At 44.7% G+C, this 17,783-nt stretch overlaps 1 protein-coding gene across 4 annotated transcripts in view; it reads left to right on the top strand.

The window, feature by feature from the left end:
- SLC4A11 (solute carrier family 4 member 11) overlaps positions 1 to 17,783 on the top strand; it is a 67,504-nt gene that overhangs the window by 32,840 nt on the left and 16,881 nt on the right. For all 4 annotated transcript variants that reach the window (XM_053940325.1, XM_053940323.1, XM_053940327.1 and 1 more), the window contains 7 exons: positions 1,158 to 1,242; positions 8,309 to 8,434; positions 9,156 to 9,269; positions 10,307 to 10,439; positions 10,734 to 10,807; positions 15,494 to 15,719; positions 16,943 to 17,049. In XM_053940325.1, coding sequence (XP_053796300.1) covers positions 1,158 to 1,242; positions 8,309 to 8,434; positions 9,156 to 9,269; positions 10,307 to 10,439; positions 10,734 to 10,807; positions 15,494 to 15,719; positions 16,943 to 17,049 — 865 coding nt within the window. The remainder of the gene's footprint in view (positions 1 to 1,157; positions 1,243 to 8,308; positions 8,435 to 9,155; positions 9,270 to 10,306; positions 10,440 to 10,733; positions 10,808 to 15,493; positions 15,720 to 16,942; positions 17,050 to 17,783) is intronic.

The following is a 17,783-nucleotide window of genomic DNA, read 5'->3' as shown; positions in this document are numbered from 1 at the left end:
AGGTGCTGCAAACAGGTGAGTCCCAGGAGAGAAAGCAAAGCTGTGTGTAGTCCATTAAATGAACACTGTACCTTTCTAAAGCAGGCATTTTTATCAATTTCCACTCAAAGCACCCAAAGGAAGAGCTCCCTGCTGCTTTGAGATGATCTGTCGGTGTAAATTTTGTGTCTGTGATTTTTATTTCTCCCCTTACACTCCCTAGCAGAGGTTATAAGTCTTCTGTGCCTGGTTCTGCAACAAATACATGAAATGTTTTAGCTGAGGCAGCTGGAGTTGTTATCACTGCATAAAGGTGCATTTGATTTTCAGAGTGGTTTCTGTGCTCTGAGAGTAACAGGAAAAAATCTGACAGGTGCCTCATTTGTAAGTGTTGCCTACCCTGATGCTTTCCATGTGCTTTCCATAAGGAAGGAGTTGTGAGGATTGGGAGGCTGAGAGTCAACAGCAGCTGTCACATATTCCTGACAAGCTCCTCATTGCCTGTGCTGAGCACCAGATCCTATCAGCAATCCCACTGCACCTTGCAGGCCCCCAAACCAGGAATAAGAGGGAACATGTTGGATTTTTGGAACCCTTCCCCAGTGTTTTTATTGTGTTTTAATGGGCAGAAATTACGGCTTGGTTGTGTGGATTTATTCAAGCTTTTCCCTGTTGGTGGAGTTTGAGGTGTAGACAGCCTGAATTCCCTCACATCTCTTTGAGGTCTCAATGCCAAGGAAGAAGCACTTGCTGGGGATCCTCTTTTAGAGGTTTCAGGTGGATTTAGGGGAATTCTTGTGCTGCATCTAAAGGAAAAGTTGTGTGGTGGGATGGGGAAGGCACCTCAGACACGTTTAACCCCAGGGCACCCAATGTCTGATCCATCCAGTGGATCCTCAGCTCCCTCACCTGCAAAACAGGGATGCAGATAGGAATGGGAGGGGAAAGGGGAAGGAAGGGAGGAAAACAGGGTGGTCTGGGGGATTTTCTCTTTTACAATGCTATGAGGATATAAATTGAATCCCAGCGAGTTTATTTTTATTACCATGACAAGATGGGATTTGAATGCCCTATTCAAAAGGAGCCCTCTCGCTCCTATCAGGGTTGAATAAGGAGCTTAATCTCTTTAACAATGCATGAGCCTTTACACTGACACAGCACTTCCTTCCTTTCTTCAGCTGCACGACTTTCTCAGTATTGGCAAGGGGATTTCTGATGACATTGCACGAAGATTCCCAGTGTACGCGCTGGACTTCACCGACGGTACGTTGGCCAATGTTTATGGAAGCGCTGCCCCGATTGGGGATTTTTTATTTTTTTTGTGATGTGATGTCCTGTTTACAGTGTGCATTCAGTGTGTGCTTTGATATGTGTAACAGCTCTCCTGGCCCTTGTTTAAAAGGGTGTTTTGGCAAAAGCCTGTGAATGGGCAGCGTGGAGCACTGGAGATGAGGCTCCTGCAGCGTTTCCTTAATGAAGGTGCTGGCTGTGCGCGGATGAGGATTTTCATTTTTATTAAGCAGTGATTAAATGGATCAATTATTGCCGTGCGTAGACTCAGATCAACTCCTTGCAATCTAATTACTCAGCACTGGCCTGATAGGCCCTTTCTGCTGCCTCTGCAAGTTAGCTCCACACTAATTATAGTGATGCTGTGGGAGTTGAGAATGCTTAAACAAAATGTGAGCTGCAGTAACTTCAGCCCGGTGTTGTGAAAAACAGGATACGGCTCGTCCGCTGCCGCCAGATCACAGGAGCAGCACACAGTGTTTATAGTGAGCCTCAGCCTGATGCAGCTCCCACAGTGGCCTTGGGGTTTTTAAGAGTTGTTTTCTCCCTTTTCACTCACAGACTTTCACTTTCTCGAAGGCTGGGCGGAATCTTCAGGGCAAAGCGGGATTACGGAGCCCCAGCCTGACATCAAAACCTGTTCCTTGCAGCTTGTTGGGGAGCTGGTTACTATATTCAATCTCATACCCAGAAAGTTCAAATAAAACAGAGAATTGAAGTGTAGGCAGGGAGAGCCTTGGAGATTTATCAGATAAATCAGGAATTTATCCCTTCCTGCTGTTAAATCTACTTTAGCTCAAGTGTGTCTCTGCCTTCCTCAGTGCACAAGTGCTGTGAAGGCTCGTGAGATGAGGGTGATCTTACTTGGATTAGGCATAAAAAAACCAAGATGCCCACCCAAACCCAAATTTTTAGAGTCTTCTCTTGCAAAGCCACCTTCCAGAGGCAGCTTGAGCTTCAGAGAAGCCTGGCCAAGGCTGTGGATGTGTGTCCTCACTCCCTTCCAGCCAGCAGAGGAACGTGAATGAGATGTTGGCTTAGCACAGGGGTTGAGTGCTGAGTGCTTGCTTTCTCCAGGTGCTTTGGCACTGCTGGGATGAAACTTATTTTCAGGAGACTTGGTGTGATGGGAGGGCTCATGCTGATTTCTCTGGGGATTTGAGGAGTTTTGAAGAGGACAGAGGATGTAAAACAATTTTCAGGGGAGCAGGAAGGATTTGGATAAAACAGAAACATTAATTTTTTTGGCATGTGCATCACTGGCATCAGGTCTGGCAGGGGACTTCAGCTCCCAATCTGGACATTCATCTCTTTGGCTGTTGCTTTCTAGAGCTGTCAAAGGCTCATTTTTCATTATAAAGGGATATTGAGAAGGGAAGTGCTGCAGAAGCGCCTTGTGGGGACCCATGTTCACCTCAAGACACAGCAGTGTCTGCTGTGCCTGTCTGAGCCCAGCAGGCACAAAAACATCAGATTTTGGTCCTGCAGCCAATTCTGGCTGTCAGCAGACTTGGAAGCCCCTTTCAGGGTCCATATTGTGGCTCTGACTGCATCCAAATGACCCCGTGGGTGCTGCCTCAGCCCTGGGCTCTTGGCTGTGAGCTCTGCAAGCTTTGCACACACTGATGTACAGAATGGGCATAAAATTGGGATAAAATGCAACCACCAGGTTAAAAAATGTCAGTGTTGTGTAATACAGCTTCTGGAGAGTGGAAAAGAGCCCAGTGCAACTCCAGAACTACTTCAGCTCAAATGGGATGTTCTCAGTGTAGGGGCAGTTGTGTCCTTTCAATAGGAAATGGGGAAAAAGGGGTTTTCTAAAAAAGCACTGTGTGTTAGTATGGCCATTTCTTCCCAGAAACCAGAAGTTAGGATGAATTCTTTAAGGAACTGCCTGAAATGAAAAGCAGATGGAGCATGAAGCATCTGCCATAAACCACTGAGACTGAAGGTGATCAGGAATGTGGAATTCCTGGAGCATCTCAAAGCAGTGGTGCATCAGAACACGAGGGATTTGAACTATCCCAGTATCTGCACTCCAGACAGCCACATGTGCACCATCAAAGAGCTCTGAATTACAAAGATGCTGTGTTTTGAATGGTTGGAGTCTCTAAATCCTTAATCTGAGAAGCATCCTGGGGTTTGGGGTTAGACAGATAAACCCATCAGGGGCAGGGTGATAAATAATGAGGCTTTCTGTAGGACCAGCAAATCTTTGGCCAGTTGGAGTTTTGTGGGATTGGTCCTCTTCACACACTGCACAAATTATCCTTAAAGGAAAAGTATTTCTCTTTTTTCTTTTCCCTTTTACTCCAGATTAGGAACTTGTCAACTTTGTTTTGTGGCAAAGTCTTGTGCATTTTACTGAATGGGTCAAAGGATCAAGGAAGAGTTTTCTAATTTTTTTTTTTCCTCAGGATTTTGGTGATAAAGATGACTTTTAATAGGTGTCTTCCAGCAGGAGCATCTAAAGACAAACAGTTGGGTTATACTGAGCCTGAGAACTCCTGTAGTTTTCCTTTAAACTGGAAATTTACTCCATTTGGCTATGACCTTTGTGTGTAGGATTCTGTCTTAAAAAAAAAAAATCAGTGTGACTGAACTTCATCCTGATCCTGTCAAATTGGCTCAAAGCACTTGTGTGTCAATTTTATTACTCTTTAAGCCTCAAACTGGAGCTTCCAGAAACTTCTTTATATTGAGGCTGGTTTGAGAGAAAGGGGATTCTGCCTACACTCAGATAGATACAAGATTTCTGAAACTCCTGAAAGCTGCTGTCCTCATTCTTCAGTGTTATTTTCTGGTACAACACAGAGGAACAAAGACAATTGCAGTGCCTGAAGTGCCCAGTGGGAAATGTGAGGTGCCTGAGATTTTTGTGGTGAACTTTGATGCTTTGTTTTTACATATCTGTATTCCTTCACCTCCTGGGGAGGGAAGATGAAGGAAAAAAGAGGAGAACTGAGGTTAATTCTCTTTCTCCCTGTTTTTTTCTGGGCCTGTGTCTTTGACACCTGGCTGTGGTGGGTGGATAGTTCTGCTGGAAGTGTGGATTTCTCCCTGTCCTTGGTCCTGCAGAGGGTCCCTAACCAGCTCCTGAGGTCTGCTGGCAGCATCCTTGGGATTTGCTGTGGTGTTTTGCAGGAGTGAGATCTCCTAAGCTCCCTGCAGTGTGGGCATGCTTAGAGGGAAGGCTTGAAAACATCAGAGAAATAGGATTTGAAAGTGAGCTTTTGTTTTGCTGGCTGTCTAAGGTGGCTCAGAGTTTAAACCTTGATCTGAGCCCAGAGCTGAAATGTTGACCATGGAGTGGCTTTGGTGTGTGCCAAATCCTCATCAGCTTTCCTGCCTGGTTGCCTTGGCCACCTTGTGTGTCAGGATTCCATTCCTGGGGAAGGAGGGGAAATAAAGGGATTTCAGATTCCTTCTCTTCCGTGCCTCTCTTGCCCTAGATCAGATATGAGGGAGCTCCTGCATCACTCTGCAGCCCTTCATCCCTAAATACCACCTGGGTACAAAGTTTAACATCCTGAACTTGTCATGATTCCCCAAAACATCCAACCTGGGTTGCTTTGGGGTCTCTTTGTGTCAGAGGTGGATGGAATGTTCTAAAGATGCATCATGTTTTGTCGATGGATGTTTCCTTCCAAGAGACCCAGGATTTCTTGGGAAATGGGCTGAAGAAGTGAGATGGAAAGGGAAAGGGCTGAGCTTTGATCTGATTTTTCATGCCTCTCTGCTCTCAGCTTGGCTTCTGCTCCAAACTCCCTGAGTGGATTTCTTTTTCCAGTTGAGTTCTTAGTCCCACTTGTTCTGTGATTTACTCTTCACAGGACTTCAGGGAAGATTCGTCTTCATAACATTGGGCAGAGTCCAGCAACCATCACATAAATGAAAGCCCAGCTTGAGGGCATTAGGAGAAGTTTGTAATTCTGAGTTTTACAGTGTTCTAATATGAAAATGTTTTGGTTTTTTTTTTTTTTGTTTTGTTTTTTTTTTTTTTTTTTTTGTTTGTTTTTTTTTTGTTTGTTTTTTTTTTTTTTTAATTAAGGCTTTAATGACCTTGCTGCTGTGCTGCAGGTCAGTGTAATTAAACTTTCTTTGCATGGATATTTCAGAGAATTGGGAAGATACATTAACAGGCAGTTCAGAGAATGTCCATGAGTTGTGATTTTGATTTAGTAAATATACAATTAATAGACTTCAGGAGCTGTAAACCCAGTTTTTAGGGCTGCTGGTCATTAACTTACTGCTGTGGAATCCCAAGCAAAGTGAGGTCAGAATTGCTGCAGTTTCCCTTGAAACTGTAACCTTGTCTCTACAAACTGTGACATTTCAGAAATCCAGGCAGGTAAAATGGAACTGTCACTTTGATGAACATAATTGCTCCCCATTCCAGTGTGTAGCTATACATTAATTTCAGGGGAATGCTCCTGTAATAATCAGCTACTCAAATTCCACAGCTGGACCAAGAGTTGATTTTTATGCTATAAATTTCCATGGTGCAGGTGGAGTGACACATTTTTCAGTGGCTTTATGAGCCTGTCACAGATGAAATGCCATCATAATGCAGCTCACCACCTTCTGAATGAAGCCACAGCAGTCCATGGGCTGCAGAACATCCTGAAAATGTTTGGTTTTAAAAAGGCAGAAAGGTAAATTTTGCTTGATGCTGGATTTCAGTGCCTATGGCAGGTGGATCTGTACAAGAAGAGGCAATGTTTGGTCGTGACTGTAATAAAGGAGTGAGCAATCAGCTTTGGGAAGGAGTGTGTTTAATCTGGTGTAATTATTGTCTCCATTACAAAGTGAATTTCGCTGCCCACCAGAAGGATTCTTGATCCTAGAATCTTATCTGGCTGATTATGGATTAAAGAAAGTGATGTAAGTCTTGGACCCAGCCAGGATGAATCACAGAATCACTGAAGCTGGAAAAAACCTCCAAGACTGAGTCCAAGCTGTGCCCAATCCCCACCTTGTGACCAGCCCGGAGCACTGAGTGCCACCTCCAGTCCTTCCTTGGACAGCTCCAGGGGTGGGCACTCACTGCCTCCCTGGACAGCCCATTCCAGTGTTCAACAACCCTTGCCATGAGGAAATTCCTCCTGATGTTCAACTGAACTTCCCTTGGTACAGCTTGAGGCCATACCCTTATGCAAAAGGACCTCCATGACCAGCAAGGGCTCCTTTGCCCTTAAAAAAGATATTATTTGCTTCTCTGGACCTGGTTGTCCTTTCAGAAATTATTTCAAAGCTTCCAGGCATTGTTACCCCTGACATTTCATATTGGAAGGACTCCCTTGCCCAAAAAGCAGTATTTTGGAATGACAGAGAATCCTCTGAACCAGAATGTGTCTACTCATGGAACCACCCCTCAGCCCTGTTTGTCTTGCCAAATCCTTCCTTTTCTCTAAAGATTTCGAGCAGTTTGGAGTGTGAGGTAGGAGCCTGCAGCTGTTGGACTCAGGATCACGGGATGTCTTCATCTGTGAGAATTAAATTCCAGGCCCTTTGGGTTGCCAGGAGTGGTCAGAAATGTGACCTATGGTTTCTGGATCTTCCCAATAAATGGAAAGGAATTTGCCTGGGAACAGCTGGTCTGATGACTCCCAAAAGGTCAAGCTCATATTTGCATGCTTGAGGTGTCTCTCTTGTCAGGTTTTAGCCTGCAGTTTGAGGATGCTGAGCATCAGAAGTGCTGTTTGTGTCTGTTCCTCTCCTGCCTGCAAGCAGGCACCGCACAAGGTGTCCTTTATTCATGTGGCTGCCTGTTCATTACACATCACCTTTGATTTCTGGGTTTTTACATCCTCCTCCCATCCTTATCTCTGCCCTGCAAGTGGTGCAGAAAGCAGATGTTAGATAAGATCCCAAAGTCATTGAGAGATTTTTGTTCTTTTCATTCTGGTGATAAAGATTTTCAGTGTGGCACCAATAACCTCAAAAGCCAAGCCCTCCTTTATCTGATCCAACTCATTGGGTTTTACTTCTCTCAGCAAGGGACTGATGCTGCAAAAGCTTAGGTGGGCGTTTGGGGGCTCAGAGCAGATTCCTGTGTGGGAATTCTCTGCTCTGGAGCCTTCCAGAAAGGGCAATTGGGCAGCTCCAAGCTCTTCCAGCTGTCTCAGAGGAAAAGCATCATCAGGGATGGTGGCACAAGCAGGCTGGAGGCTGAGGAGACTTTTTCCAGTGCATCCTCTCTGTTCTGTGGAAAAAGTTGTGTTCTCCTGGAGCAACATCAGCTGCTGTCATCTCATCCTTTCTCCTGTGCATCCCCAGTGAGCTCATATCAACATCAGCCTGAAAACAGGAAGGGGAAGGGAAGCTACTTCAGAGGCTCTTAAATTCATATTCTGACACTTTAATTCTCTTTCTGGCTGCTTTGTGTTTTGGCCTGGTGTGTTTTTTCCGATGGAGATGAGAGGGGTGAGTGGATGGAAAAGAGAGAGGCTGTTCTTTCAGCAGGACTTGTTAAAGCAAAGCTCGGTGTAGCCATTCCTGACCTCTGGGGCTGTTTGTTTTTGTGTCCTACTGTCATGTTTTGGCTCAGGGTAGCATATTATTGATTCAAAGCTACAGCCTTAGACTTCTGTCTAGGGAAAAATGAAGTGCTTCATGTTTTCCTGCCCAAGACAAGAGTAGGGAAGACAAGAGATTGTCATGAAGCTCATTAGGGACACAGTCCAGAATGGCTGAAAAGTTGGTATTAAAAAGGCAGGGGTGGGGGTTTATGAACCCTGAACTTACAGTTTCTGCCTTGATCCTCTTCCAAGCTCTGGGGACTGACAAAACTGAGCAAAAGGCTTCTTGTATTTCCTGTTTTGATGATGTTAAAAATGTCTGGTGGCAATTTTGGTGCTACTTCTGGTCCCAGATGAACAGAAGAGTGTGGGTTGTGCAGAATCAAACAACAACAGTTCGGTTACATGTTGAAGGTGTGGACTGAATTTCTGCTTCTCCAGGTGACCTAGCAGTGCCTGTGGCTGATGTGAGGTTTTCAGTGCTTTACCAACGTGATTTTTGTTGTGGTTTGCCCCAGGTATTATTGGGAACAACAAAGCTATAGGGAAATACATCACGACCATGATCTTTCTGTACTTTGCCTGCCTCCTTCCATCCATTGCCTTTGGGTCCCTCAACGATGAAAATACCCGAGGAGCTATTGGTGAGTTCATCAGTGTTGTGCTTCTTAAATTTATCAGTTTTGTCCATTTGATTCCATGTATTCAAAGTGTCATTCTGGTCACAGAAAGTTCTGATAGTTTTTATTTACAGGGGGAAAACAAACCCAAAACCACAACTGAAGGATTTTTTTTTTTTTCTAATTAAGTTCATTACTTTTGTTGAAAACCAGAAAAATTGAACACTGCTTTGGGGGTTATCATTTGACTTGGACTGATACAGATGTATGCTACTGTATTTTTTAATTATGCTGACTTAATGTAATTATTTGCACATTTTTCTTGGCACAAGCTCCTGTGCTTTTGACCTGGATTTGATTGCCAGTATTGAAATCCCTGGGACAGAGCTAAACATCATCCTTTATCCCAGTTGTAGAAGCAGCTTGTGCTGCAGTAACAGTTCAAACAAGCACTGGTTAGGTCTTATAAGTGTTAAAATAAAATAAATACATTTTAAATGTATTTATAAAATATAACAATACACAGAAAAAAATCCCACAGTCCACCAATTAGCTGAACATCTGGAAGCCTAAATTATGGATACGAATAAAGAGTCACTTTTTGATTTATGATTGTATTACCTCTGCACTCTTTAAACATTTCTTCTCCTCATTAGTGGTTGGTTTCTCTGCCATGTGAATGCTCCTGGATGAGGCAGGGGTTGACCCAAATCCCTGTTTTTGTTTCCATCCTCCCCAATTCCAGATGTGCGGAAGACAATTTTCGGGCAGTGCATCGGAGGGCTGCTCTACGCCCTCTTCTCGGGGCAGCCCCTGGTGGTGCTGCTGACCACAGCTCCCTTGGCCCTCTACATCAATGGTGAGTCTGCTACAGGTCTGCAGCAGGGGATTGAGGGATTGGGACTTCGGGTGGGAGCTTTGTAGAGTTTTAGTTGGGTTTGGTTGATAAATTGATGTTTAATGGCTGCTGTCAGTGAAGGGTTCTCTCCCCAGAGGGTGGTGGGGCGTGGGAACAAACTCCTCTGGGGAGTTACAGGGCACAAAGTCAAGGAGTGCTTGGACTGGGCTCTCAAGCACATCATGGGATTGATTGTTGGGGTGTCCTGTGTGGGGCCAGGAGTTGGCTCGATTATCCTGGGGGGGTCCCTTCCAGTTCAGGATATTCTGGGATTCTGCAAAACCTCAATCAAATTCCTCCCCTTTCCATCACCATCAGAATATCCCAAGTTGGAAGGGACCCACGGGGATCGTCGAGACCAGCTCCTGGTTTAGTTCAAATTTTTGCAGAGAAATTTTTTTTTTATTTTCATGAAAATAAGCATTTCTTCAGCCTCAATGAGGAAATCTGTTTAAGTAAAGGTTTTCTCATGTGGATGTGTTTAACCAGCTTGAGACAAAGTTTTTTGGGTTTGTTGAGTTTTGGATTTTTTTTTTAATCAATGTTTTAAAGTATCATCAGCAGCTTTCCAGGTACTGCAAGATGATGTCAATGAACCAGAGATCAGCCAAAAGAACAAACTCAATGTGTGTGGGGATAATCAGAGGATGGGCTAGGAGCAGCTGGAAAGAGCAGCTGTGAGACCCCTTGCTCAAGAGCATCCCAAAATGTCCACGGGCTTTTGTGGCCTCAATCCCTAGGAAAAATGCTTTGAGCAGTATGGGGGGGGAATATTTTTCCAAGTGTCTCTCCCCATTTCTCATGATGGAAGGGGAGAACAGTTTGAGTTGATCCAGTGTCCCTCTGGAAGTGCAGGAATATGGATTTTTAATGGTATTTGGAATAAATGCGTTGGGGTGAAGCCTTGAAATTGGTTCTTTTTGGCCTGGAGCAGATGGGAATCACTGGGTGGCAGTGACAGGAGTTGATTGTGACACATGAATGTTTCACTTTTGCAGTCATCCAAGGAATCTGTGACGACTACAACTTGGATTTCAGTGCTTTCTATGCCTGGATTGGACTCTGGAACAGCTTTTTCCTTGTGATCTACTCCCTCTTTAATTTCAGCCTCCTGATGAAGCTCTTTAAAAGGTAGCTATTTTCAAGAAGTCATATTTTGATCAGATTATTCTTCAAATGGAAAAATTACACATTCCACGAGCTCCTTAATTACGAACTTGCTGCAAAATGTATTTTGTGAGATGAGGAAAGTATCATTCTGGCTTATTGTTCCAGCTTGAAAGAAGTTCTCTGATTTACTGGGTTTTGTTTCTAAGTTGGAGCCTAACTCAAATTGGTATATTTTCATGTAAATTGATGAATATGCTGCTTCTTCTTTGAACAGAGTTGAATGCAGCTCTATTAATTCCTGGGCTTTTTCCACAGGTCAACAGAAGAAATAATTGCACTTTTTATATCCATCACATTTGTGCTTGATGCCATCAAAGGCATTGTTAAAGGTAAGTCTTGCAACAGTGTTTTTCAGAGCAGATCTCTGCTTTGCTGCCTTGTCAAAGGCAATCACAAGGCTGCAAAAATGTGTGATGTTTGCTTGTTCTGTGTTCAAAGTCTTCAGGGAAAAAAAAGAAAATCAGTGTGTGTGAGATGGAAGCAGCCCTTTGTCAGCAGTTTACCTGGGTGTGCAGAATTTTTAGCAGCTCTAATTTCTGTTGGTTGAGACAGAATTGGTTTCTAAGCTTTCACCAAATGGAGAAAGCATTATGTTATTGATGTGAGAGCCTTCTCCTGATTCCAGTTTGGTTTTGAATGGTCCTGGCAAAAAAAAAAAAAAACAAACAATTTAAATGCAGTGTATGGAGTCCTTATTCCTTGACACATTATTCAGACTCTGTGGAGGAGAGTTGAAAGATGGGTTGAGATTTCCTGGTCTTCCCTGAGCTCTGAGACCCTTCTTTAATGTCACTACAAGGACTGCAGTGCCTCCAGCACCTTCCTGAAGCTCCTCTGCCCTTTCCAGCCGCTTGGTTTTCCCATTTCTGGGTTAAATTCTAAATCTTTGTGGAGAGCCTTGGGGTTTAACAGATTCCTCTGACACTTCTCTCCCTCCCCACAGGGATTGGCAGGAGGTATTTGAGAAGGTGAATCACAGTAGCAGAAATACCTTGTGAGTGGCAGCATTTCTGTTCATCCCAGTGAGGAGTTGGACAATGCCCCATTCCTTGATTTTTATGACCTGTTGTCCAACATCCCAGAGTTTGGGCTATCCTTTGAAATCCTTCAGGATACACCCAAGCACACTCTTTGTTTTTAAGATACTCAGGCTTGCAAGGGAATGCTTTCCAAGAGACTTGACACTGCAGGGCAATTTGAAGTGAGATACTTTCTCGCTTCACTGGGAATCCTTAATTGCCTTGTGTGCTTTGATTGTGCAATCAGAGGGTGTTTTTTTTTTTCTCTGTAGAACACCTGCATCTTTTAAATATCCTGCTTAGAGCTTGGTGAGGGAGAGGTTTTTCTGGGATAGCTGTTGACTCTGTGAGCTTTGCTGAGTGTGTGCTGTCAGTGCCCTGTCCTGGAGGCATGGGGCAGTCTCCGGGTGGTCCTCAACAGAACGTTCAGCTGCTCTGTAAAAGTTAGCAAATATTCACAAAGTTTTTGTAGCCCAGAGCTGATCTCCCATAGCAGAGGTTAAAAGTTCAGGACACATCCACTGGTGTTGTCTGCCAGACTTTAAGGAAGATGCAAGTAAATCCTCAGAGTATTGCAGTGGGAACAGGAGAAGATGCTGTAAGACAAGGGGCAGTGGCCTTACTGACAGAAACCAGGTTTTGATTGGAAATTAGGGAGAAACTCTTCCTTGTGAGGGTGGGCAGGCCCTGGCACAGGGTGCCCAGAGAAGCTGTGGCTGCCTCTGGATCCCTGGAAGTGTCCAAGGCTAGGTTGGATGGGGCTTGGAGCCCATGGGGGACATGGGAGGTGTCCCTGAACGTGGGAGGAGGTGGAACAAGATGATCTTAAAGATCCCTTCCAACCCAACACGTTATGTGATTTTATGTGTGATTAATGAACCAATTGAATTCTCTTTGTACTTGTGAATGGATGAATTTGTAAGGAATGATGGTAATAAAGTCACACCAACACTCCTTTGCCAGCTCATGTTGGCTTCAGCTGCACCTGGGCGTGTTCAGAGCATCCACAGGTGGGACCAAAGCTGTTTCCAGACACAGGAGGGCACTGATGCTGGCAGGCACAGATCCTTAACCCTCTTAGAACCCATATTTAAAACCATGACACTGGTGCAACTCAGGCAAGATGAGCCACAGGCTCATCTTTGTCCTTCCCTGCCTGTTTTTGAGGAGGTGATGGTTCAGTGCTGCCGCCTCCTCCTCCCACTCAGATTTTTGGTTGAGCAGTTCAGTAGGAAGTGAAAGCTGATATTTTCTCTGTGCTGTTTAAATGTGTCCTGTTAGTGCCTTATCCTGCTGGCACCAGCTCTGGGCTTCCTGAGTGCCAGGGGGACAATGGCACCTCTTGCCAGATGTTTTCCCAGCCCGTTCATAGCCTTGATTTTTGTGCAAGGTACACATGCAGGAAAGGAGGGGAGGGGAACCAAAGCCGTGAGCGTTCACGCGGTCCCGGTGACACTTTGTTTTCGCTGCCTGGCCCGGCCACCGAGGCTGTGTTTGTTTGATCTTGACATCTGCACTGAGCAGGAAATGGTGGTGAGCAGGCAGAGGAAAACAAAGCCAGCTCGTGTTGTTGGAGGCTGGAGAAAGGCTCAGCCTCAGCCAGGGCACCCCCGGCTCTGCTGCTCTGTCTGGATGATGGCAACGAGGTTCACTGAGCTCTGGTGTGTAAACAAACCAGAACTGTTCAGGAATCAAATCCTTCCCAGCAAGGTGGTACAGGATGAAGGCCTTCACTCTGTGCCTTGGTGTGTTCTTGTTGCTTGAATTAAAATATAAGAGTAAAGCAAGGTTTTTTTCCTCTATCCAAGAGGGACTGGAGCAATCCTGCCTGGGTTGGTGCATATAAATAGAATTGCAGCCTCAGAGATGGAGTGATGTAGTCAAGCTGAGCACCAAAGATCAGCCCCAAATATATTATTGCAATATATCCCAGCCCTAAATATATTATTGCAATATAGCCATATGTGGGAGCTTGAGAAAATCTACAAGACCCAAAACCAAGTCACTTGTTTGGTACCCATTCCAGTCCAGATCTTATCCAGAGGAATGCAAATCCATTCTCTGTAGTTCCTGGGTTGTTTGTGCTGCTGGTTTCTCTGACGCTCAGATGTGTCTCTAGGAGTCAGTAGCACTTAGGGTGAGCAGGCTTTTCTCCCTGGCGAGCTGTGAATTCCCAGGAAATACTGCCAGAGTCATTTTTGTCAGGACAAAAGCATCCTTTGGCGTTCAGAGCCGGAAAGTGCAAGATCTTCTAACGACCCATTCCGTGCCAGGCTGTGGGTCATGGCAGTGCCCTTGGCCCCAGTTTTACCTGTTTGCAGAGCAGGTGTGTGTGTCCTGCCAGGGCTGAGGCAGCTGGAGCCCAGAGGGAGGAAATAAAGGAGAGCAGAGCCTCTTCCACTGCACGCGATGGGGAACCTTTCTGGACCAGGGTCAGGATGGGATTGCTCCTCACTGGGGGAACCTTTCTGGAGTTTTGAGGTGATCTCCTTGCTCCTGGCTGCTCTTAGTGCATTTTGAGAAGTTAAATTTTGAACTGTAAACCTTCTGTGATGTTTAAATTTATGTACAGATGTATTGAATGTCTCTTGCAGCCTCCGTGCCACACTGACCTCATCCACTTGTGGAATGCCCAGACTCCTTTTAAAGCACCTTTAAATCCTTCCAAAGATGGTGCAAGAAAGATCATTACTGCATTTCAAATGGCTTCTTGGCTGAACTCGGGGCATTTTACACTGGGATGAGCTCCAAAGCAGCAGTAGCACAACCTGGGCTTCAGCCAGACTCAAAGTGGTTGCAAATACCAGTTGTGCTGCACAAGAACATTCAAAGTTTCTTCTCAAATATTCAGCATTAGTTTGTCTTCCCTGCTTTCCCTGTGGCCACTGCAGATGGAAAAGCTGAAGTGTTTGGGGCTTTCAGAACCCAGATTATTATTTGAGAGTGAGGGAAATGTTAGGAGGTGCATTTTAACCTAAGCTTCAAGTGGTTGTGTTTTTCCTAGAGAGGATGGTCTTGCCCTGAAGTTCTCTATGCAAAGTTTGCAGGGGTATTTTGACCAAAATGAAGAAAGGTAGTGAGACTGCAAAGCTCTGACGTGGTGGTTTCCATGCTCCTGTATTTCCCATGAGTACAGGGAAGTGTGGATGCTGCATGTTGCCATTTGAGCAGATATTGTGGGAACACTGAGGCTGCAAAGCCCAACTCCCATCTTTTGGTTGTACTTGCTCCTTCAGGCTATTCTTCCCCAAAGAGATTAAATGATGCCAAAATTATCCCAAAACCATATTTATACACTTGGAGCCAGCCAGCAACATAGAAATGGGAACACAGTAAATGCTTAAGAGCAAGAGGGTCTTTACAGCTGTCCATTCCTTATATAAATGCCTTTGAGCTGATCTAAAACATTTGTGGACAGTTCCAGGGGCTTTACTGGGTGTTTTGCTTGTGCAGGTTTACTTCAGGCCTGTAACTCTAATTTGCATTGTAAATTTAAATGTTCTGCCAGGTTTTGCATATCATCAACACTTACCTCTAAATTCTGGACTAGCCTTGGAAGGAAAATAATTAGTGTACACTGTGTAATCCACTTAAGGATCTGTGCAGCCTGGCTGCTCTTAGTGTTTCCAGAGAATCCTGATGGAATTTGTTTACCAGGCTGCTGAAAGCAGGTGTCTAGATAGAAATATTTATATGTGTATCTAACAGCAGTGCTTCCAGTGTTGGGAACAAAACCACATAATTAGCACTGGAAGTCCTTGCAGTGTTGCTTTTTAGATTAATTTAACTCCTACCTGTTAAAGTAAGTGAAAAATCAATTTGTGAAGCACTGGCTTCCTACGAGCAACAGCTCTGATTTCTCTCTGCAGGCTTGAGAGGCAGAGCTGGTGAAGCATAAAGTTAATACTTCGTGGTCAAGCAAGAAACCCACTTTATTTTACTTGCTTTGATTGTCACATTCCTCTCCTAACGCTTGCCTGTTGGTTGTTTGTGCAGTTTTTAAGAAATATTACCACCATGAGCACGCAGGAGATGGAAAATCACAGGCTGATGCTATCCCAGGCCTCGGCATCAACACCACCTTCTTGATGAACTCCTCAGTGAGCGAGAACCAGACTTGCACTCACGACGGGCACTACGGGCGTGAGACCGCCGTCCTCAGCCTCATGTTGATGTTGGGAACCCTTTGGCTCGGCCACACCCTCTATCAGTTCAAGAAAAGGTTTGTTTAGAGCTCAGACTGCTCGTTATTTCATGTTCTCTCTGAGGGAGTCATTAACAGCTTAGATCTTAATTCACAGATTGACCAGGTTGGAAGAGACCTTCAAGATCATCGAGTCCAACCCTACACCTCAACTAAACCCTGGCACCCAGCGCCACATCCAGGCTTGTTTTAAACACTTCCAGGGATGGTGACTCCACCACCTCTCTGGGCAGACCACTCCAGTACTTTATCACGCATTCTGTGAAAAACTTTTTCCTACTATCCAACCTGTATTTCCCTTGGTGCAGCTTGAGACTGTGTCCTCTGGTTCTGTCAGTTGCTGTCTGGTGAAAGAAACCAACTCCCACCTGTCTACAACCACCTTTCAGGAGCTGTAGAGAGTGATAAGGTCACCCCTGAGTCCCCTTTTCTCCAGGCTGAGCACCCCCAGCTCCCTCAGTTGTTCCTCAGAGGGTTTGTGTTCCAAGACCCTCACCAGCCTCGTTGTCCCCTCTGGATGTGCTCAATTATCTCAACATCCTTCCCAAACTGAGGGGCCCAGAACTGGACACAGCACTCAAGATGCAGCCTCACCAATTCTGCAACCCAAGAAAATCAGGTGGAAGCCAAAGGCAGGGATGAACTTGCCAGGGCCACCTGGAAAATATTCCCAGCAGAACAAAATGTTCGCTCAGTGGACGATGCCCTTCTGCCTTCAGTTTGACCTCACAAGGGACTTTCTAAAAAACCTTTGGGTTCCCAATTCACATTGGAATCCCTGTATCTCCCTCCAAACAGGCATTGAACCATTTTGCTGGGCAAAAATTCCTGATGGTGCAGGGAGGTCTACTGGGAATGTACCTTCAGTGTGCTCCTGGGACTCAAACACCGACTCTAATTTGGGGTTTGCTCCTATTGCTCTTAAAACTCTTCATTTGAGATGCAGGAAGCAATTAACATAAAGTGGAAATGAGACACAAATTGGTGCTTGCAGGCCTTTTTTTTTTTTTTCTAGCTTGCATCTTATTTTCTTGTTTCTTTGTGTTTTGCTTCTGCATTCATCAACCTTCAAAGGCTGTGTAGGTTCCAGAAGATTTAGGGCTGAGTGAAAGACTAATTCGTCACTCCAAGTATCTCTTCAGAATTGCAAGATGGGACTGAATTTTCACTTCTAAAGCATTAAATGTTGTCTGGGTTGTCCTGACAGTGGGATGCTGATGGGAATTTTTTGTCTTTTGCAGCCCATATTTGCACGCGAGGGTACGTGAAATTCTGTCCGACTGTGCCTTACCCATTTCAGTCCTGACCTTCTCTGTTGTGGGTTCCTATATCTTCAAGGAAATTGAAAGTAAGTTCTTGTTTTGTTATCTGTAATACTGGGATTTATGAAAGAGAGAAGTGAAATCCTAGAAGAGTTTTGCTAATAAATAAAGTTCTTCCATATAATTTCACAAATACTGTGTGTACCGCCCTCCAAGGGCTCAGATTTCCTCACCATTAGATTTATGTCATTCAAAACCCTGATTAAATGAGGCTGGGGCAAGAAAAATTTTCCAGATGTGTCTTTTCAATGAGTTTGAGGTGTGTGTCACAATTAGGGAGATGACCAATTTCTGGCAAAGAACAAAGGGCAGAGTAATCAGCAGGCAGGAAGGGTTGTTGCCAGTCATATCAACATGGAGTTGGTCATCCCAGTTTGTCCTCTTTGTCTCCAGTTTGTTTTCCTAATTTAGGTGAAATGGTGCAGAGCATCTGGGCAGCTCTAAGTTACACAAGGAAATCTAAAAATGAGACACCATTCATTGGCCAGATAGATCAACTTTTCCATATCAGGAAGCGATAATGGGGACAGGAATTGCATTGTCCTGCAGTGACGTGAGCGGGTGATGTGAGGAAATGTATGGAAACAAATAAGAAATGGCTTTTTTTTTTTTAATTGTGATGACCATTCCATCCAGTTGGATTGCAAAATGTTGTGTGGCCATGTGTGATTTATCCCTAGCCATGGATTGCTTCCAATGGCAGCAGTTTTGATTTAGATTTTATACTAAAATGCTTTGCACAGCTTGTTGGAGATGAGGA

The sequence above is a fragment of the Vidua chalybeata genome, chromosome 4, assembly GCF_026979565.1.
Source record: "Vidua chalybeata isolate OUT-0048 chromosome 4, bVidCha1 merged haplotype, whole genome shotgun sequence".
Classification (NCBI taxonomy): domain Eukaryota; kingdom Metazoa; phylum Chordata; class Aves; order Passeriformes; family Viduidae; genus Vidua; species Vidua chalybeata.
Note: the sequence above shows the minus strand (reverse complement) of the source record. Positions and strands in the feature narration are given on the sequence as shown.